The 22,042-nt window shown below is 37.8% G+C and overlaps 1 protein-coding gene across 28 annotated transcripts in view; it reads left to right on the forward strand.

The window, feature by feature from the left end:
* TCF12 (transcription factor 12) overlaps nucleotides 1-22,042 on the forward strand; it is a 145,930-nt gene that overhangs the window by 71,741 nt on the left and 52,147 nt on the right. For 17 of the 28 annotated variants that reach the window (XM_015872419.3, XM_015872423.3, XM_015872421.3 and 14 more), the window contains one exon: nucleotides 10,557-10,621. In XM_015872419.3, the coding sequence (XP_015727905.1) occupies nucleotides 10,557-10,621 (65 nt within the window). Of the gene's footprint in view, nucleotides 1-126; nucleotides 248-5,368; nucleotides 5,417-10,556; nucleotides 10,622-22,042 lie in introns of those variants that run through there. The other 11 variants (XM_085515601.1, XM_085515604.1, XM_085515603.1 and 8 more) reach the window with 3 other exon arrangements.

Consider the following 22,042-nt stretch of genomic DNA (forward strand, 5'->3'; position numbering starts at 1 on the left):
TGGAAATGCATTTCAGAATGTGTATTCTAAAGCAGTTACTTGTTCCTCTTAAAACAGGGCTTCCCTTCAGTTGTAAAATGGTCCTTCTTGACTGTGTAACGTTGAATTTTTTTAAGCACCTTGGGTAGACTGAAAGATGAGTCACCGATCGCTCGGATCAGTCAGCAGCCCCCGCTGTGCTCTGCAGTGCATAGCTCACATTGTGCGAGCTGTCCCCGCTGAATTTAGTTCATTCATAGACTTGGAAGTACGTAAGTGCTTAATTGCTTTACTGAATTGGTGCCTAAAAATACTTTCAGTAAATGCGGAGAATTGTTTAGCTCCTTTTTTTCAGCATTGCAGGGCTGCGATTGAGTCAAGGTTTGTGCTAAACGATGTGAAAGGGTGAGTGACAATGTACTTAAACTGAACCTACAGCAGATGAAGAGCTGTACAGCGGGGGCAGGATCCAGCCATTAGCTAACAGAGGAGACGACGGTCTCCTCGTGGTGCTTTTCATTGTAAACCTCGGTGCTCTCTCAGGGGATAGAGGCAGGCCTGAGGCTGAGCGCTGTGCTTGTTTCTGAACTGCCTGTGACTTTTTCCATACACCCATCAGTCCCCCCAGTGTTTTTGTTCAAAATTTCACTTGCGGCAGGTGAGTTTGAATTGCAGCAATGGGCAAACAGTTTGACATTCTTAGCCTAGAAACTTGATAGCCAGGCAGCTGCAACTGCTGCCGATGCTGATGATTCCGATTCTGTGCTTTATTCAGTAATTTGGAAGACTTCATGTTACTCACTGAATCGAGTGGCTTTCATTTTGAGACACGGCACCATCAGGGTTTGAAATGTTTGAGCTTGGCAAGAAGAGACTTGTCTGTAAAGCAGTGAAATTGCATTGGGGAAATACGGTGCCTCTGTTCACCAGAGGCGGGCTGGGGTACACCACGAGCTGCTGGGAGCTGCAGCTGCATTTACCATCAAACACGGAGCTGGGGCCGATGAATGTTTTGTTTTTAGTGTCATGGAAACTGTGAGCCAAAGAATGGATATTCTGTTCATCTGGGAAAATAGCAGTTCGCTGCATAAAATAGCATTTGCTTCCAAAGTGGTTCTTAAAATAGACTTTGTGAATGTGACCCTAAAAGTGAAAGTGCAGCCATGTAAATCACCTCGGTACCACTTTGTTTTTGTATTAGAATATGCATGTGAATCAACATGGAGGCAGTGAGAGTTTTAAAGTGTAATTGTCGTGTGGAGTGCTCATCAATTCAGTATTTTACTGTGCAGTTTTAAATCTAAAAATGGAGAGATCCGCACATTTCAATAGCAGTTGTAATGTCGTTTATTACCTTTCTTTTTCGAGTGCCTTGCTAAAAGTTTGGGTCATCATTCAGAATCATTTGTTGTTTCATGCAGCATAGCAAAACCCATAAAACTCACTGCAGAGAAGCGGGTGTTGAGGAGAATTCTCTGCAGGCAGAGAAGGAAAAACAGGACTGGAAGATGCTGTGGAATAGAGAGGTATTTGTAGTATACACAAGTATTTTTATGGAGTCAGCATGGGTATGCCATAAGGAACGGTGAATTCTGTTTAATTGGAAAGCCTGCATTCGTTTTGCTTAAGTTGTGTTTTTGAGTTAAAAATGTGGAATTTGAAGTAAAGAGAAACCAGCTCAAGAACAGAAGTATAAAGTCATTACCCTGCCTGGAGAGAGGGGGAGGGGGGTTGGGGGGGGAGGAAGGAAGCTGAGAGAAGAAATTGGAGGAGCTGAAGTGATTTGATTTGAGTGAGAGGAAGTGGGATGGATTTGCCTGCTGCAGGACTTCAGGATCAAGGCTCTGGAATGGATGAGATCATGTACAAAATGGATGTGAGGCCAAGTGGGAATCTTTCTGTTGACTTTTTTTGCTTTTTATTATTTTAATTCTGAAATGCTTGCCTGAAAGATCACCCTAGTCTATGTGCTATCCTTGAGTCTAGGTATTTAATGAACCCATGGCAGACAGTGGAGTGATGAACGCAACAATATTTCTGTGGATTTCTGCAAAGATGAAGCAGTGATGGCAGTCGTAACATCACAGAATAGTCCCGTTGAGAAGCACCTCAGGAGCCATCCATGTCTCTGTCCTGCTCAGAGCAGGGTTAGGCCCAGTTCAGCTCATGTTCCTCATCACTCTTTGGCACTGTCAGATTATTTATTTAATTATGGGGTGCAAAATCAGTTGTGAAATTTTAGACACGTTGTAAGTGCTGAGTGGAGGTGGATCATTCTTTCCTTTTTAGTGTCTTTTTTACTTAGTGTCCCTGGTCACACTCTTCAGTGGTGTCAGTCCATCCCAGGTGCAGGGCTTTGCCTTTTGTTCACATTGCATTTCATGTTGTCCCATTCCTCTGGAATGCCTGTGTCCCTCTGGGCGGTGATCCTGCCTTCAAGTGTATTTACTGCTTCCCATAAAATGGGGCCTAATGCAGAGTCATTAGGGTGCGCTCTGTCTATTCCACCAGGCTACTGATCAAGACGTGAAGCAGGACGGGTCCCATATACACAGTTGGTAATGACAGTATTTCAGATGAAATGTGCTTAATAAATTGTGAATTTAGGTTGAGGGCTGCATAAGAAGTTAAATAGAAGCTTGAAGTACTGATGCTTCGATGAGTGACTCAAGAGGCAGTGGGAACACAAAGAAGACTTTTTTCTAAGTGTTTACAGATGTTTAATATTAACGAGTAACGTGTAGTTCAGAATTTACAGCAGAGATGGAGACTAGATACAGAATGGGAAAGTGCCTTTGAAATTATTATAGTCTGCACATAAAAGTTTTCTATAATAATATGAAGGGTCAGCGGTCTCCATTCTATAATGTAGGGAACTCAAGTGCCAGTGGTTAAAATATGTAAAAAGGTGCAAAAACCTAGTTCTTAATTTCACTCTTTAATACCATTATAAGTCTGGTTTTCATTCTACATCTCTTTGAGATACCATTATGCTGTATTCCTAATTCCAAGTTAAACATTTGGGTCTTTCCTATCTCGTGCTCAAGCAGGTTGCCCGTGGGATTGGCAGTAGGTAGTGTGCCTGTATAAGGGCTGCTGAGGGTTGGGAACAGGAGAATTTAGGATAGCAGTGAAGCACTGCAACATTTCATGGACACCCTTCTCCCCCAGATAAATCTAGCTAAAAGCCGGGAGGCTATGAGCCCGTGGCTCAGTCCTCTGGGCATTTTTTGTGCTAAAATAAACAGAAATGCAGCTTGCTTCCTTACCTGCAGAGCAGAATGCTCTGTATGAGTGACTGATCTTTAGTTGTTTTCACCTGCCCACAAGCAGTGATGAAATTAGTGATGGTGCTCTGTTTACAGTTACGTTCTGAAACTCGATCTGACTTTTAATCCCTTAATGTGTTATTATTTTAAAATAATTTTAAATCATGTAGGCTTTATGTCTTAAGTATTTTGTTGTATTAGATCAAGTACCTTATGAAAAGTCTGCTGCATTGTAAGCTGGCAGGGTCTGCCATCAGTGTAAAAGGAGACTTTATCACCAATTGAAGTTGAGTAGAATTATCACTAATCCACATAATTCTTTATTAATTAGATTTCATGTTAGTTATTTCATTATTTATGGTTTGCTAGCAAAGCAGAACATGCTTTTGTAGGTATCTAATTTGCTCCTTTTAAATGTTATGGAAAATGAGCTTTCTTCCAGAAATGCTGCACTTTGTAATGCTCTGTGCCTTAGTGAAAAAGTGTTAATATTTCAGAAAATTACTTGGCTTATATTTACAAAGCTTTATTTCTGAATCCTCTTGGAGTCAGGCTGCCTGGACCTGTTGATACAGAAGTGCAGAATGCTAGCACTTGCTTTTACATTTTCCTTTCTTTTGAAATAGGAAATAGATAATCATTTTAATTCATGTCATCATTCTTATAAATGAATTATCAATATCATTGTGAGTATTCCTTTTGTTCTTAATGTGCTGGGTAAAGTATTTTCCTTATTTGCTGTAGGTCAGTTGAAGCATCATGGTGATTCCTATGGAGAGCGTACATGATCAGGCAGTGATACAGAACTCATTGATATTTGAGGTTGTATTTACCACACTGAGCACGTAGCATTCCTTGGTGTTCTGAAGCCTGGGACTTGCTCCCACCTTGACTGTGTGTGGATCTGGGCTATTATTGTTAACATTTCTTCAGCCACATTCCCACAGCTGTTATGATCTCTCATGGAGAAGTTTTTTTTCCTTCTCTATCAAGAATGCCACTTGATTCACTTTCCAAGGTAAACAATGGACACATGTTTTCCTTTGTCACTTTTTGTGACTTAAAAAACAGGTTCCTTGGAGGTCAGGTATTAATGTTGTCATGAATTAATATAGATGAGATGTCTGTAGATGAGGGAATGGGCCTGTTTATGCGGTATATCATGTTAAAGAGATCACAATTCAAGTGTTTTATTTGTAGGCTGTTACAAGTTAATTCTCTGTTGAGCTCCATTACTAGTTCTCCTTTCTGTAACAGAGATCTGTTCGTGAAGTTATCTCCATGTTTCAGGTCACAGGACCTAGAATTGTGCACAGTCTGAAGCCCCTTATTTTAAGTACTGGTTTTGTACTAAAATAGGAATGCTTGTTGTAAGAGAGAGAGAGATGGAGAGTCTCTTTGCTGATGAAGCCAATTTGTTTAATGAGAACAAGTAGATCTTGGATGCTGAGATGCGTTGTAAGTAACTCCAGAAGTAACTCTTAAATAAAACTTTAAAAAAAGAAGAAATTTAGCAATTTGTAGCAAGCAGTATCACTGAAATAATCTTATCAGAAATAAGTGTGGCATTATGCTTTAAAGTGTAGGTTCTCCATTCATTTCCAGTTTTTAAAATCCACTTTAGACTTGAAAATGTACTTGATCTTAAAGTCGCTGATGGAAGGTGAGTAGTTCTTGTCCTTAAATCTGGGCCAAATTCCATACCAGGAGAGCAGGTTTTTTCTAGTTAGCTGTAAGTGGCAGCTTTGTTAACTGCTTGCAAAGTTTCACTCGGTTCCTGGGAAATGAGATGAGGAAGATGGCAAAGGAAGAAATGTTTAGTAGAAACTGGGATACTCTGGAAGTACATGGAATGGATAATGATTAAAATGCTTTTGTACCATTGATGTGGAATAGGAATATATGCATATTTGTGCACTATTTGTTGTTTTCTGGAGTTGTACATTCTGTGTTTTCCTTCATTTTGTATAGGATCCTAGTGTAGTAATTGTTAGCATGTTTCTCCTACTAGGTGAAATGTCTCTATAGCACATATTCAGATAAGGCCTGGGGTAGATCTGGCACAGACTAATTGAAATTAAATACATTGACCAGCTATTCAAAAATTGTTTGATTCACAGATACCACATATGCTCAGGGGAGAAGAGTGTTCCTTCTTCATTTGGGAGGTCTGTACTTCCTCTTTTCCCCTTGCCTTGAGTTACTAATGTATCTTCTTGCCAGAGATTTCAGCCCCTTAGAGCGCTGCAGGCACTTGATTTGTTGTTTAGCACAGTATCAGCCTTGCAAGCGAGGGGCTGGGAGTAGTAGTGAGCCAGGAACCTTCAATCAGCCACTGATGGAACAGAAACATTCTCAGTTTGACGTGAGCGTATAAATTACAAGTTCATAGGGTCAGCCCAAATATAGTGTGGAATTTAGTCCACCCTTAGCTCCTGTGCATTTAAAGTACATAAGAGCATTAATAAATTGTTTTTGTAGCATAAGATCTGTGCAGTGCTTTTCAAACTGATAAATTATTCCATCTTTTCTTAGGAGTGCTTACAAATCAATGGGATGAAAGTGTCACAAGCGTGTCTTTGTGAGGCAGGTTCTTTAATACCACTTCACACGCTGACATTATTACTTTTTTAAAATACTGCATTAAAGGAGTTACAAGAAATCCCTTGGTTTCTGTGTTTAATGTCTTGATAAATTTACTCTCAGATGTATTGCCTGCTCGGTTCCATCAGTACAGTTCTTACGGTGAGAGACAACTGGAAATGCCTTCAGCTGTAAGTAGAAAAGAACTTCTGAACTTCTCCAGTCCTTGGAAAACACAATTAAAAAATGTCCTGCGCAAATGTCAGTGAAAGCAGTCATTTAGTTTTTGCTGTCTGAGGCTTTACTCCTGAATTACAGCAGTTAGAATGGGGAGTTGACTCTAGGTGACTCCAGCTTCAGCCTCTCCATATTTGGCATCATTTAGGTATAAAAAAATACTTGATCCAAATAAAACAAGATAGATGTTCATTGCAGAAGTATGATGCTGTCTTACAAGTGACAAACTTACAGCATGGTGTATCCCAGGAAATTTTGGGCAAATCTGAGATCAGACATTTAAACTCCATAATCTAATTCCAAATTGTAATCTTCCTGCAGAACATTAGAGCTCTGTGGTCCTTCAAAATTACAACCAAAGAAAGAAGCGAGGAACGGATCTGTAGTATCTGTGATGGGACTTCTCAGGCAATTGGCATTTTGTAGGTTTGCCTTATTAAATGTATGACTGGATGTGTTTGTAAGACTTCAAGGATTATTGATTGGGGAGCTGCTTGCAGTCACAAGAAGACTGAGCTAAGATGGAGCGTATGATAAGATAACAACGAGGTTAGGAAAGTGATTACGACTGGGAACCTGCTAATCACTGACCTCTGTAGGGATCCTGCAGTTCATCACTAATCTCACTTGCGCTTGGCATTTTCCTGTGTTGCTGCTTCATTGTTCATAGCCGAGTGAGTAATTTGGCTTGGGATGAACAGGAGGAGGGTGCTGCAAGTCCAGCAGCTGCACTTGCTGGCACTGGCTTGTTAAACATCGTCAGCGTCGCCAGCAGCGTGCTTGGCACGCCTTAGCCCATAATACTTAAACAAATCGTTGTGACCAGAATAGGAGGCTGCTTGTTTTGAGCACTTTCTTCAAATTGTGTCGCTTCGGATCTGTTTCATTTTGATGAGGATTATAAGGAAGAATGTGTGTTAGATCTTTATATATACGTGCATGCAATGTGTGTATTTAAATTGTTAGATGAGAGATCTGTAGGTGTAATACAGATCTACTGTGAAATCCTCTCTGAATGAGTCCTCATAGCAGAAGACAATGAAGAAACGGCACCAGCAGTGCTGGGGGCAGTGTCAGTCACTCTTAGCTCTAAGAAGGCAGCACACTGGATTGCAGAGCAGGGCTGTGTTTCTGTGTTTTGATCAAGTTTACATTTCATAACCTTAGTGAAATAATTGTGGAGCAAGAGTGTTTTTTAAAGCTAATAAAAATAAAGTTAAAAAAAAAAAAAATCCCTGTTCTCGAGGCGGCAAGGATGGTATTCTGTAAACTTGTCATCCTCCATTTTCCTTTTGTGATGAGTTGTAATAATAATTGTAGAAAAATGTTTAAATATTGTGCCAGACTTTTTTGCCCATCAGTACATTCAGTTATGAAGTGATTTTAGAGTGGGCTCCCTGTGTGGTCAGCGATGAAGTGATGGTTTAGAAGCATGATTTAAAAGATATTCCAGAGATTGCTGCGAGATTCTTCTGCGTGCGAGGAGCAGGCGTGCTTCGTGTCTGACAGACAGCAGCTGCCAGCTGTGGTCACTGGCATGCATTCAGGCTGGATGGCAGACATTGCTGTGCTTAAAAAACACCGGCGCTTTCCACACTGCTGAGCAAATAAATTCTTGGGGAATTGTGTAGAAAAATCTTCAGTCTGCAAGCAGTTAATTCTGTGGGACTTGAAGTTGGTTTTTTTTTTGGTTTTTTTTTTTTTGCAGCTATGTTCTCTCATCCTCTCATAAACCAAGTGATATCTACAAACAGTGTGTAAATGCTTTTTTTACTACTGGTGGGCATTTATAACACGTTTGCTGGGAGCAGTCCTCAGCTGAGTTAGTGTGGAGCTGCTTTCAGTTGACCATCGCGTTGTGTCTTGCTGTTTCAGTTCATTCTGTGATAAGAGCATTTAGGCTGCACAGCTGTTGTGCAGATAGATTTATAGAACACAATTCCTTGTGCAGTATCAAAAGCTCTGTGAAGCTGGGAACACGTTAGATAAGTGATTGCAGGAGAAAAACTACTATTTAGAAATGCTTTATAATGCTTTTTAATTGGCACGGAATGTGCCAAGGTTTGAAGTTTATAAAGTTAAGAAACATTTATGATTCAAGCTGCTTAGTGGGAATTTCTCAGTTTGTATTTGTTTGAATGTGCTGCTCTGGAGCTGTAAGCCTGCTAGGTACTGATTAGGTCCTGCACGTTTCTGTTGTTGACAACACACGAAACTTCCTAGAAATAAAAACGCAAACTCCGGGTCATTGAGAGTCAAACGTCTCTGCAGATTTAAGGTTTGTGTTTATAACTGGCCAAATTATTTTTATATGTCTTTTGCTTTAATTCAAATCTGGGTGGAACTCAAGGCTCAGGGTTATAGAGCCAGTCCTGAAGAGAAGTTAACTGTGATGCTACTTTGTAGTGAGGTGAAGATTTTGCTTCTAAAATGGTGGCATGGAACTACTGGAGACTTGAGTCATCTCTGGGTGCTTGTGCTGGGGATGTGTCTGGGATCCTGTCTGGTATCTGATCCTGTGTTGCTTTCCAAACCTTTCCATGTGAAGTTTGTCTCTTTGAGCACAAGCAAAATGGTACCTTGCTCTAGATAAATATTCTCAATAAATATTTAGACCAATATTTAGAACCAAATTCACCATAGAGTGGGATACTGTACTCTGCTTCTCCTTAGGAAATACCAGACTTATGAAGTGATAACATTTAGATACCACGATCGTGTGTTCTTATCTAGCAGTTTCTTGCTTGTTGCACAACCATTTAAAGCATGATTTTTTTTTCAGATTTCTGAAACTGACGCTTTTTATACAAATGTTTCTTTTCAAACCTGCCTGGAATGCTTCGTATTTCAGCTGAAGTTGTTCATTGCATGATTTTAAGTTTCTCATTTTCTGGAAAGAAAGTGCTGAGTTTGGTTACTCTGAGCAGCGTGATTCATGCTGCTTCATGAAATTTTGTATGTGAGGTATTTTATTTGTTTGGTGCCTGATAGTTGTTAGAGGCAAATTGCTGCAGCAAAAACCCCTCTAACTTCTTTGCTCCCTTCATTACAGCACTACTGCCATTTATCAAATGAACTGTTGTCGACCAGGCTACCTGTGGTTATCAAGATGATAATCTTGCAGAGATATTGTTCCAAGAGTGCCAAACTCACACTTGCTCTTCACTTATATGAGCTGAACATATTTAGTGAAGAATAAACACATATGTGTTATTTACTCATATGAAATGGCACTTAGAAATTTTTGCCTGTAAGGTAGAAAACAAGAGAAAACAAAGTTCTGTCTTAGAAGTACAGTTGCACCAGGATAGAGCTATTGAACACTACAACAGACATGTGCAAGGAGAGCTTTTCTTCCTTTGAAGGCTGGGCAATGTACTCGTATTTCAGAAAAGAAAATTCCTACTTAGCTACAGTGGCTTTCATTTTCAAATCTCTCAAATAGTTCTTGGTTTTGAATAGGTGGCTACTGTAGTTTATTAATGCTTATCTTTTGGATAACTGCCTGGGCTGGTATTGCAGGATGTTTTATTTCTGTGTCATAATTAAGGAAGTCATATGCAGCTGGTATTTTCTATTACGTCAATATTTGATGACTGCCTGGTTCCTGACGTGGTTGAGCAGAGAGTTGAAAAATGAATAAACAAAATTGATAAATTTCTGAGCCCTACAAGAGAGCTTTCACACTGTTCTAACATACAGACATTTCAGGTGGTTGGCACAACCATCAGATATGGCTCTAAGTGGTTTTTCTGGAGCTTGCAAACTTATTGCTAATATCTTACAATGCAGCAGCATCAGAGGGCAGCTGCTCTGCGTGACATACTGTGTTCAGTACATGCTGCACACAGGCAAATACTCCATATAAGGCAAAAGTGTTTGGTGGTTTTGACCAATTCTATTGTTTGGGTGGTTTTCTGTGGGTTTGGTTGGTTTTTTTTCCTCCCCAACTAGAATTCACACTGAAAAACAAAAGATTTTTGAGGATTTGAGGGATGAGTATGAAGACCTGAATGACTCAGCCATTATTGAAGTTTGGTGTTGGTTTTTTGTTTTTTTTTTTACTTGGAATTTGGTTTTGTTCTTTTGTGTCTGTTTGGGTTTGTTTTTGTTTTTACTGCTTATTGTATTTGTCACCTAAGATGACACTGGTTGTGTGCTAGTTTGGCTGATAATGGAAGTGGAGTTGCATTGAGCCTTTGTCCTTAGAATTTCAACATACTGACAGGGGTATTTTAAAACAATTTGATTGCAGTAGGTCTTTCTTTCTGATTGACTGTATAAGAGACGAAATCTACAAAGTATTTGTTGTCTATGACAGTAGAGTTGATTATGTGTGCTAAGCAAAGATGTATCTAGAAGCCTACTCTTACTCATGTAACTTAATTTTTGCTAACAGATTTTCTTTCTGTACTACATTGTGTGCATAACTGACACAAATAATTCAGCAGACTTTTAAATCTAATTTAAATTGTCTTTCTCTTATAGGAAAAGCCTCCGATAGAGGTCCGTTTCCATTATATGGTAGAGATACGGGATTGCCAGGCTGTCAGGTAAGTATAATAATTATTCAAAGCAAAGGGAGTAATTGGAACAAAAATTGAGATACACAAATATCATAAACAAGAATGTATTCCAGGAATGGTAGAATGAGTTTTCAGGTTTCTGTGTTGACAAATGATCTTGCACTTAAATCCACTTAGGAGATTCTCATTCTTTGTGCAAGTGGAACTAATTCCGTAGCTTTTGAAAGTGAACTCTTATGTTTTAATAAAAGGGAAGTTGTTACTAATTGGAACGTTGTATTTCAATTATATTTGTAATCTTTTCATTGCAAGATTAGTTTCCTTTACCCTTTGAATTTTTTTTAATTCCTCTCTCCACGTCAAGCAACAGAGCTGCAGACTGATAATGGATTGCACACATCAGGATTAGTGTGCGATACTGGGACTTTTCACAAATGTCAGGAAATCTCAGCTTTTTAGTTAGAGTGTGGCTTATTTTGCTGAGTTAAGAAGTCAGTTGTACCCAGAACCCTTTATTTCCCAGGTTTTTAAAGTGACATTGTTATTAACAGAAGTTAACCTGATTCCAAACATGGTAGTGTCAGAACGTGGTGATGGTACTAGAAGAGAGCTGTTGCAGATAATGCATCTTAAAGCAGTGAACTGCCATTCTGTCTTGTTACTACTTACATTAATTCAGCAATTATTTCTTGTTAAAGCAGGGCATTGTTCATAAATTGGGTACAAGGATGAGTCTTAATTTAATATAAATATGTTTGCAAATCTGAAAAGTTCTGGAGATGCTTCCAGAGGTGATCTCTAATAGAAACATGTAACAGGAGCCTGTCTTTCTTCGTGGGCTCTTTGACAGAGGATCTCATATAAACTCTTCTTGGATATAACCAGAGATATAAGTTACAAAACTACTGTTTTGCCAGGGGGGACAACAAATCAGTGGCATGAGGGAAAAGGCTTTTCTGTATGGTAAGGGTATGATGTGTTGTTGGGTGCGTCCTTTTTTGCATTGGTGGGTTTGTGGAGGAGTTTGGGGTTTGTTTTGGTTTTTTTGGTGTATTTCTTTTGCATCCATTTATTCCCCTGTGTCTGGAAGAAGAAAGCAAGTGTCTCTAGGATGACTGTTTTTGAATAATTGCTCATTTTAATTGTAGCTTGCATTACTTTTATTTATTATTTTTTTAATAAAAACCACATTATTCATCTGTGAATGTTAAATCTACTGATCTAGTGCTTCATACATGTTCATTTCATTTCCATATCCAAACAGTAATAGGAAGAATTCCTATTTTAGTTGCGTGGACCTGTGGAGAGTAGAAAAGGAGAGTTAGGAAACCATACTACTACTTTGCTGTCTGCTTCCATGTATGATGCTTGGTGGAATGCAATGATTTTATACTTGAACAATTAGAATCACAAGGAAGATGTCAGTACTTGAAATTATTTGCAAGTATCTTAGCACATCTAGAAATGTTTGGAATCAGTAGTTTGAAAATCTCAGCTTTGCCTTGTTTTGTTTTTATTTGTTGTGATTTTGGTTTTAAATTTCACCTGATGGGATTTCTGTGCATCAGTAGACATGGAGGTATGAAAGTCTACCAGGCTCATTGTCCCAGACAGCCAAGAAAAGGGAAAGATGAATGTATTTTAGACTCTGCTGTCATCATGAATTTAACTGATTTGGGCACTGTTGGCAATAAAATTATGCAGATGTTGTTTTCTTCCTAAATTATTTTGACGTAGTGGAGGATTACAGTCAGTTCTGCCTTGACAAGTTAGATACTGGTTACTTTACAGCACTTTATGAAGAGACAAGAGGAAGATGGTCTTGCACTTGCGCTAGAGGTGCCACATGCTGTTTCATTGTTCCTTCAGTGATATCTTTGCTTAAATCCCTTTTAATTAAATTTTAAGATGGAAGCAAACACTCATATAGAACAAGTGACAGTAATAGTCATCCTTCAGCTACTTAATTTGCTGTCTTGAATCTAGCCCCTGACATGTGAGAAGCTGTAACAACATATTCCAGCTTGCAAAGAGTAAAAAATATCGTGTCTTAAACATAGAAGAGAGAATCTCTTTGCTTAACCATGAGATCCAAGATCTGTATGTGCAGAATGTACTGGAGTGGTAGAGCTTCCATACTGTCCACCAGGGATCAGTGGTTCTTTTGATTAGCAATTTTACGTGTTGCTTTCCAGCTCTTCCTGTTGCTTTCCATGCTGGCACTTCTTGTGCAAGGAATGGCTTTTCAATATGCAGTTTGCTTTCTTGCTGATATTATAGCATACTTCTGATTGAAATATGTTGGAAGGCTTTTCATTTATCAATAAATACTAATTATTACTGAATATAGTTCACTAGGGAACTCTGATACTGGAGATTGTATGCATATTTTAAGGAAAACAATGTCATTGAGCTTTCAGTTTTCATAATTAGATTATCTTATACCATATTGTTTTGTGGTTTTCATGTGCTTTCAAATTAAGAGAAAATTATTTTCATGAATCCAAATCATCAACTAATATTTTCAGGAAGACGATTCCTCTCAAGAGTAAATGGACATCTTAGTTTTGGTTTTATTTTGAGTCTCTTCAAGAGTAGCCTGGGAAGCGTTAATGGGCTGCAACGTGTGGCAATGCAGGTCCTAATGTTTACTTTTAATTAAGAAAGTATAATTCTCATAGTCTTTACTACTTTTCTACAACATATGTGACAAAGAAAGACCCATTTGCAGCTGCGTGGGTGAGCTTTCAACAGAATTCTCAGGAAAAGCAATAGATTCAGGTTTTGGTCTTGACATTGTTGCCAGTCTAGACATAGAAATATATTGTATTAATGTAATTAGAGTTGTTCAAATAACTCCTTATGTACTATACTTAAATATAATAATTTAAACTCGACATTTCTTTGGAAGCAAACTAATTTTCACATTACTCCTTCATTAAGTTAATGTTCTGTATTACAAAGCAGGTTTGTTAACTTTGCATAAAATTCTCTTATGCATTGTGATAATGAGTAGTTTCTGTTGTTTGGCTTCTCACTGAGCAAAGTGCTTTTATATTTCTTAGCTGCTTATATCTATCACCATTTAATATTGTTTTTTACGTGTAGCTATTTCATTGCCAAAATCTTAACGTGCCTTTTACTTGTATGTATTCCTCTGATAAGGTTTCTTTTATTTATCCCACAGTTTATTTTTTAGTATATGGGGGAAATCTTTCTATTTTTTATTTTTTTTTCTATTTTCTATTTTTATTTATTTTTATAGTTAGGCTAATTGAAAATGTTGATAGAATTAACTTCCAATTAGATTTTAATTCAATTTAAAATTACATTTTATTTTGGTCTTACCAGTGTTTGAAATAATTTGCTGACTTGAATTTAGAATTTCTTGCTTCTTTATTTTCCTTTATATGTATGTGTGTGTGTTTATGTATGTCATAATGCTCTGCTTTGGGTGTTCTTTGGTGGGTTTCCATCCCTGTGGAATTCCAGTGTTCTCAAGTAGATGGAGTACCCCATCTAAGGCCTTACCCTTTCGTATTATATCTTCCTGACTGTGCTGCTGGTGTTTGCCACCTTGTGTTTGCCTTTTCCAAATCAAACATCCAATCTCAGATGTGTTTGGTTGCTGATGGTCTGTCTGCCTGTGAAGTCTAATTTAGTACATTGGTTGTGTGCTCCAAACAGCTGTGCTGACTTCAACAGTTGTAGTTGTCTGTGTTTCCTTAGTTTCTCCACTGAGGAGCCATAAGGTGGTCAGCATCACAGAGTTGAAGATAGAAAATTATTCATGACATTGTGCATAAAAAGTAGATGGTATGGACTTCCTGATACGTGGAAATAAAACATTTATAATCCCTTCATAGTGATTTCAAATCTGCATAGTATCTTGTGTGAGGGAAAAAAACGATTGCTAAAGACAGTGGATGTTAGCAGAGAACTCAAGAGCCAGCATTCATTAGGTTTGGTTTAAAATATAACCTTTTTATGGGCAGATTTATCTTAAGTTCATTTTTCAACTCCCTAATCTATGTGCTCTGTATGGTGGTAGGGCATTGCAAGCGTTATAAAAACCCATTTAGAAAGAAGTTTAATTAAGAATAAAGCTGCAAAATATGTGATTGCTGGAAAGAGCTGTTTTATATTTGGCTAAATGCATTTCACTTACGGTGTAAAATTATACACATATACTGTATGAAATGTATACCATTACACAGCGTATGGAATGTACACATCTATTTCACACAGTGTGAAATATGTAGTACTAAGCAAAGTGTATATGAAGCATTTATGCTTCATATTTCATTTCATTCAGTAATAGAAGATTATTTTTTTTTTTCTAACTCAATTCTGGCTGTTATTAATATACACATTTCACATCTATTGGCAGTAATTCTTCAATTTCTTTGTATTTTGGATGGGCAAAAAAAAAAAAAAAAGTAAATCTAGTAGAAAGATGGTCCATCAGTGTTTCCAGTAATATTGCTACTCTGCTTTCCTCAGAAGCTGTCAGCTCTGCTGTTGCTGTGAAGTTAATGTGAGGTGACTCATTTAGCAGCACATTATTACATCATTGGAACATGATGTAAGGCACATCAAGCATTATTAAATTAGCCTGAATTTTGCAGTATGACAGTAACATTTTATGCACATTAGCACCATACTTAGTGTTCCTTATGGGAGTATAGTTCAAGTAAACATGTTAAGGCATAATTTGAGAGAGCTTCTCAGGATTCCCCAATTTCTTGTTTATTGGGAAAAAAATACAAGCTTCAATTGAATGTTAAAGCAGATCTAGTAGCATGTTTAGTGTTTCATAAATTACTTTAAATATATGCTGTTACTTGAATAGTACCTCAGAGAAATAACTAACTGATTTTATCTCTGAATCTAAGTTGGAATGAACTCATCCATCTGCCATCTTTGTTCTGATTCAACATTGAACATCGTGTCATTTATATACCACTCAGAGCTAGATCTCCGTATGCCTGACTCATTTGTGCTGAGAAAATACTGCAGAATTTAATGTGGTAAAGGTGTTGAGCAATGGGAGTTTATACTGTTTTTGTTTGGTTTTAAAAAACCATGACCTTGTGTTTATTTAATTATAACTTTCATCGCAACTGAATGTGAGAGTTGAAAAGGTTGCATCTTGTCTGCAAGATTTAGCCATGTGTTAAAGAATAAATACAGTTTTTCATGATTATAAGTTGATGGTCCTTAACATCCTTCACACGCTGGGAAATAAAAGGTTTTTTGTGTATTAAAAAGTGTGTCTTACCAGATGCACTGCAAGAACTTGGAAGTAAACCAAACAATGTCCTTAGCACCTATTTTTTGAAGAATTTAACAGATGACTTTGGCAAAAGAGATCTTTGCAAGTGCATGTTTCTTGGCATTTGCATAGTCAGAGGCAAATTTAGCCTCTTTCAAATTCAGAAAAGACTTTAAAGTCAATTGATTGAATGAAAACCTAAAGAGCAGCCCTTACTCACTATTGCTGCAATCCGGCAGAAATTAGTGTCTCACAGGGCACTCCAACATCTCACACCAGGAAATGCTGGAAAGGAAGAACAGCTCTTGGAAGTGAAGTTATTGCCTATCAAAAATTAATAGAGGGAGCAATTTTGACCAAGATAAAAATGTGAAAACGTAAAGAATAAAAGACAGTGGAGTAATTTGTGTTCTCACATTTGTTCCCCATTTGCTACGATTGCCTTTGGTGTGTAAATATCTCATTCTAAATCCCTAGATGAACTAAGTAGCGTTGTTTCTTTTTTAAAAACCTAGTTAATGGGAATCAGTTCCATTGAGCGGGGCTGCATATGAGTCACAAGCTGGAGAGTGTATAATGTCAGCTGCAAGTGAAAATAAGGCACATACTGAAAAACTTGTAGCATTGCTGCTTTCTGCCTGGCTATTCTGATGACAAATTTGAGTTGTCTGGAGGAAACACAGAAGCTTGCTCATAATGTGCGTAGGCAAAAATGGCAGACTTTGTGTTCCTGGTAAATTAGCGAGGCAGAATGAAAGCAAGTATCCAAAGTAGGATGTAGTTACTAGTTTGCTGCATAAAGAAAAAAAGAATATAATTCTGAATAGCACGTACACAAAAAGTATTTTCAATACGTTTAATTAACATAACTGTAAGATGTGTAAAGGAAAATTCAGAACATTTAACTGATTTATTTTTAATTTTTAAATAAAGCATCAAGTAGCATTAAGCACCTGGAAGAATAAGCGTGCAGACATAAGTATATTAGGAGATGTACTGACAGAAGTGTAAAAGCAAACAGTATGAAAAATGGAGTTAAAATGCATCTTTTTTTAAGAATAAAAAAGTTGAAGGTGGAAAAATGTGTGATTGTGAATACTGGGATAGAATATTGCTAATACCTCGGACCCTACTCAGCTTCCTTAGAAGTGATCACACAGTTACTCTGACGTGAGGCTGTGCCATCTGCTCCCATGGTACGGTGTTGCACACAAACTGAACTAGTTAAAGGCTTCAGATTAATACAAAAATTCAAGTAGTTATCTTAGGAGTGAGAAACAGGCATCTTTAGGCCACACCTAAGTGGCTGACAGGAGGAAGTAATGATGCAGCACAAGGGATGCTAGAGGTTGGATAATTCTCTCTGTTAGGCACACAGCTGGGGTGTTCCAAATCCCTTTGGGCTTTTTTTTCCCCCCCCTTTTAACTTCCTAATTATTAAATGTCTGTTAGTAGAATAAGTTACCACTTGTTTTAGATTTAAAACTGTAGAATAAATGTTTCAGTGTATGTGTATATAATAAGGAAAAAAAAACCTGTGTGCTGTAAATCTAATTATAAAAAAGCACATGTGCCACAGAGGGGTTCCCATTTTGTAATTAAATAAAAAAGATGTATTAGAATTTACTGTAGTGCTAATGAAAGCTGTCAGGTTGCATCAGCTGTGGAAACAAAATGCATTCTCTTTTTTAAATCTGAAGTGTCTCTTAAACAAGAAAGCTTTTCCTCCTTACTGTTTTAGATGGATTTTTCGAGTGAGGCAGAAAAGTACGTGGTGTTTGGGCCTTTCTTATCTGTGTGGCCTTAGAAAAGGCTACAAGTGGGTTCTCCCTACCTTGTGTAAGGAACTGTAGAAAGGCATTTAATATATATATTTAAGTATGGGAGGAGAGTTAGTACCAAGTAACTTAAAAGCCAACAAGCTGATTTTTTTTGGTAAATTTTCTTTTTAATCTCCTCTTCTCTGACGCCTTTGACCTCAGATTTTCTCATCCAAGCTATGGGCCTGTTAGAAACGCATCTTCTAAAGGAAGCTGGTGCAGTGTTAGCTTAAGTAGCAACCCTGGATTCTGTAACTGATACTTTCTTAAAAGAAATGGGTGCTGAGAGATATTTTAAAGGCAGATGGAATATCCAAACAAGAGATTTATTTTTGCTTCGTTTTGCTTCTTGAGCAAAATCAAGTTACTTTCTCTTGATTATGATTAATTAGAAGCAAATTACTACTCGTGCTACATGGAAAGTCTCTTCTTTCTGCAGACAGGGAGCCTGCTTGCAGGCAGAACCTTTTTAGAAATTTTTTTTTTTTTTTTTTAAAAAGAAAAAAGTACTGGGCATAAACTCAATTTCTTTTTCCAGAGCTAGAGGTGTCCACCTGAAGTTAATCAGGGAAGACATCCCCTTGAACAAAGTGGGTAGCAGGTGTTGGGAATTAGTTAGCAGGGCTGAGGGATGCTATTTATAAAGCAGGAGCAGCTTTGGGAGAAATCATTTTAACTGTCTACAAGAAGCAGACAAACTGTACTTGTGTCTGTGCTTGCCTCTCTTTTTCTCACGCTATTTATAATTAGCAAATTTCCTTGCTTCCTTTTAATTTTTGATTGATTATGTTTAAGGTAAGAAACATCCTGTAAATCGGTGGATATATTTCATACCCCACTTTGTAGAGAATTAAGAAGCATTTTACACAATGGAATGCAGAATTTCAATTATATTTATTTATTTACTTGCTAAATGTGAAGTGTCGGTATTTCGTCCTCCAGAGTTGGGTGTGTTTCAGTTACCTATTTACAGTATTATTGGAGAAGGGAAAGATTAGCTCAGATCTCTTAACTTTACCTGGATGTGATGAGGTGGATCGCCCTTGGGATTTTCTTGCAATGTTTATTCCTTCTGTCTCTGACTACTCCAGCAGGTTGAGCTGCCATTTTCTTTCCTTTTCTTCAGAGAGTGTTCTGTCCCGGGTTTTGCATCTGCGGAGGTTATTGCTTTCAAGATGAAAACTGGAACTGGGAAGGCAGAGTAAAGACTAACGTAACATAGGCAACCTGTTGTTCAGCAGTTACTGCGTGAGATGGGCAAGGAGTGGAGCCTGAGCAGATTGTCAGTGAATGGAAACGTTCTACAAATCATGTGAAATCTTTTAAAATCATTTTGCCAAAAATGCAGAGGGAGAAGCAGGTGTGAGAATAGTTTGAACCTTATATATCCGATATAGCCTGTCTTCTGTAAATAAGACTCAGCATAAGGTCTTTTGTATTCTTGATTTATCATGCTTGTATATTGGACACACAGAGAAAAGTGAGAAGGCTTGAACCAAAAAAAAAAAAAAAAAGAAGAAGAATAAATCCTCAGCTGCTTCTTTTCTGACATTTTGCAGTTCTCCCCAAACCTCCTGCTTTTGTAGTGTCACAGCAAGGAAGACATTCAAATTATTGTTTTCATAATGTAGCAAAGAGATGCAAAGGGAAGGAGCCTGACCTGTAATCACAATGCTTAGTAACGCCTTGCTAGAGTTCAGTGAGCAAATGCAAAAATACCTTGCCTGGGGGAATGAGCAAAGACAAGCTGAGCCAGCATAACCTCAGGGACTGGACATTGACATCAGCAGGGTGCTGCTTTTATGAAGTGGAAGACAGAATTTGTGGTCGTGCAAGTATGTGGTATCTGTGTAGGGAAACCAGTATCACATAAGGAAGGTATTCATTTAAAACAGTTGTATTCATTGGGTGCTTTAAAGTTCCTTAGATGCAGAAGAAGTACGGAATGTTTCTTTCCCTTCACGTTTAATCTTGTCTGTTCTGGCTGCTTTAAAAATGTTTGAACTCATGCATAAACTTCTTTCTGTGACGTTTTTTTCACTGTCTTCTGCTCCTGTGCTCCATCTCAGTAATACTGCATGCACATGAACAGAATTACCCAGAGCTGGGGATTCCACTTAGGTGTATACATGGAGTAAGAAGTACTTTGACACCTTGGTATTTTGCAGAGTTAATGTTCATTAGGAAGACAGTAGAACTAAATATCTGTTGTTTTGTTTACGATGTTGCATCACTTCAGTGTTTAGTACCCTAGGTAGCTGTTCTTTACTCCAGTGAGCTAGATTAGCCTGATTACACTGGCAGGATGCAGTTGATGGATGACTGTCATTATCTTCTCAAACCTGCATGATACTTTAGGTATAGGAGATGATAATTAAATTTTCAAGAGACTACATCAAGATCATAAGATCTAAGTATCTTTTTTTAAAATGAGGAATATGTTTGCAATTATCAGCGTGTTGTTAGAGGATCCTCTCCTGAGGTGTTTTATTAGCAACCCCTGATTTCCTTTAAATTGATCAAGAAAAAATACTTAAGTTATCATATAACACTTCAGACGTTTTGTTGTTGTTGCTTTTTTGAATTCTGATTTGTTTCTACTCCTGAAACAGACCAAAAATGGATCAAATCTGTTGGTAATGGCTTGAAGAGGTACAGGTTAGCACAATATATTTAATGAAACCTTGTTTGAGACAAAACGCTAGAGAGGATCGTAATTAATGCCTCATTTTCTGCCAGTTGCTATTGATTACTCATTCAAGGTCCCTTTGTTCTCAGAATGGTGACGCTGTTTCACATTACGATTTGATGGTATTCTGAGGATGAGATCCTTTAACAGCATACTCATAATTGCAAACATATCTCTAGAACTTAAATTGAAAACGAATTTATGATGTATGTCGGTGTGGGTTATTTTTTCCAAATTCAGCTCCTATCTTGGAGTGCACGCACATTAGAGTTACCAAAGTTTGTGGACTTCACTTAAGTGCAATTGAACATTTTCTGTATGGATTGTATTTTTGGCTTCAATTGGATTGCGTTGAACTCAGGTGAATGGTTATTTGCATCCCAATCCTCTGCACTGCACTGATGTCTCACAGAACAATTATTTGTCCATGTTGAATTTTGTGCTAGCTTTTCCTTTGGAGCTGCAGTAACAAGATGCACAATTTATCCGTGAGACCTTCCAAGTTTAGCAGAGTTTGACTCCTCCATTTTGCTGTATTCATTTAAACTAGTGCATGCATGTTGTCAGATATATTCATAAGGGTGGACACGCTAACTTTTAGGACACACTTTATACAAACTTCAAGTCTTCATCTGTCACCTTATTCAATCAAAGCAACAAAATGCTTCTGCTCTGCTAGTGCAGCATTTTGGGCTTACATTTCAGACAGGAGCTGCACCTCTACTGCCTGTTCTGCATAATTCTGAGAAATGCTGAGTGAGTTTGTCTCCAAGTATGTCCTAGTTTCTCTCTTTCATGGAATTTGTGCAGCTGCCTTCTTCCTGCTACTCAGGAAACGAGGGATTTAATTGAGATGAGTACTGTTGTGTTATTTTGCTGTAGTGAAATGATGTATCTAAGCCCCAATTGCTATATAAACACTTAAGTGCTTTGATTGTTTGCCCCCCTCAAATAGGAGCATCACTACTGGGACCGAATGCATAAACTTCTTGATAAGGAAGCCAGTTCCAAAAGCTAGGAAAGATAAAAACTAGATAGAAAACAATGAGTAATGTGAAGGTGCGTAGTTGTATTTCGATCATACTGTTTCATAATTTGGCTTTGTCTGCTCCAGGAATCTGAGTTCTTAAAGTATTTGCTGATAGATTTTCATTTTAAAAGTAAACATAAGCAAGATTTGAACCACTAAAAAGGCTGATTCCTTCACAAGGTCAACTGTGTATCACAAATAGACTATTGAAATAAAACTATATGTGCAGTAAGATATCTTATGGATATTATTTGTTTAAAACAAATGAATAAATGTTCATATATATTTCAGCGTGGCTTGGCTTTCCTATCTGCATATAGCCCAAATGCTTGAGACCCTCAAAGAGTGTTGTATAAGGACATCTGTAGGCTTTTACTAGTCACATTTTTTAATACCGAAGCAAGAAAATCAAAGAGTTGTTTACCAACATATTAGAACTCTGCTGGCCAGTGTCCTTACAGTTCATTGAAGGCAGAGTGGTATTTAGGCATCGAGTTGTGTCACTGGGTTTCTAGAAGCTGGAACGGTTGGGCTGTGTAACAGGAAGCTTCCAGAATACTCAGACTGTTTCTTACTTGTATTCTCAAGATCTTTGGAGGAATCAATTTTAGAACCATTTAAAATGTGTTGAGTA

This window comes from Coturnix japonica, chromosome 14, assembly GCF_054131305.1.
Source record: "Coturnix japonica strain WE chromosome 14, WE-NBRP24, whole genome shotgun sequence".
Classification (NCBI taxonomy): domain Eukaryota; kingdom Metazoa; phylum Chordata; class Aves; order Galliformes; family Phasianidae; genus Coturnix; species Coturnix japonica.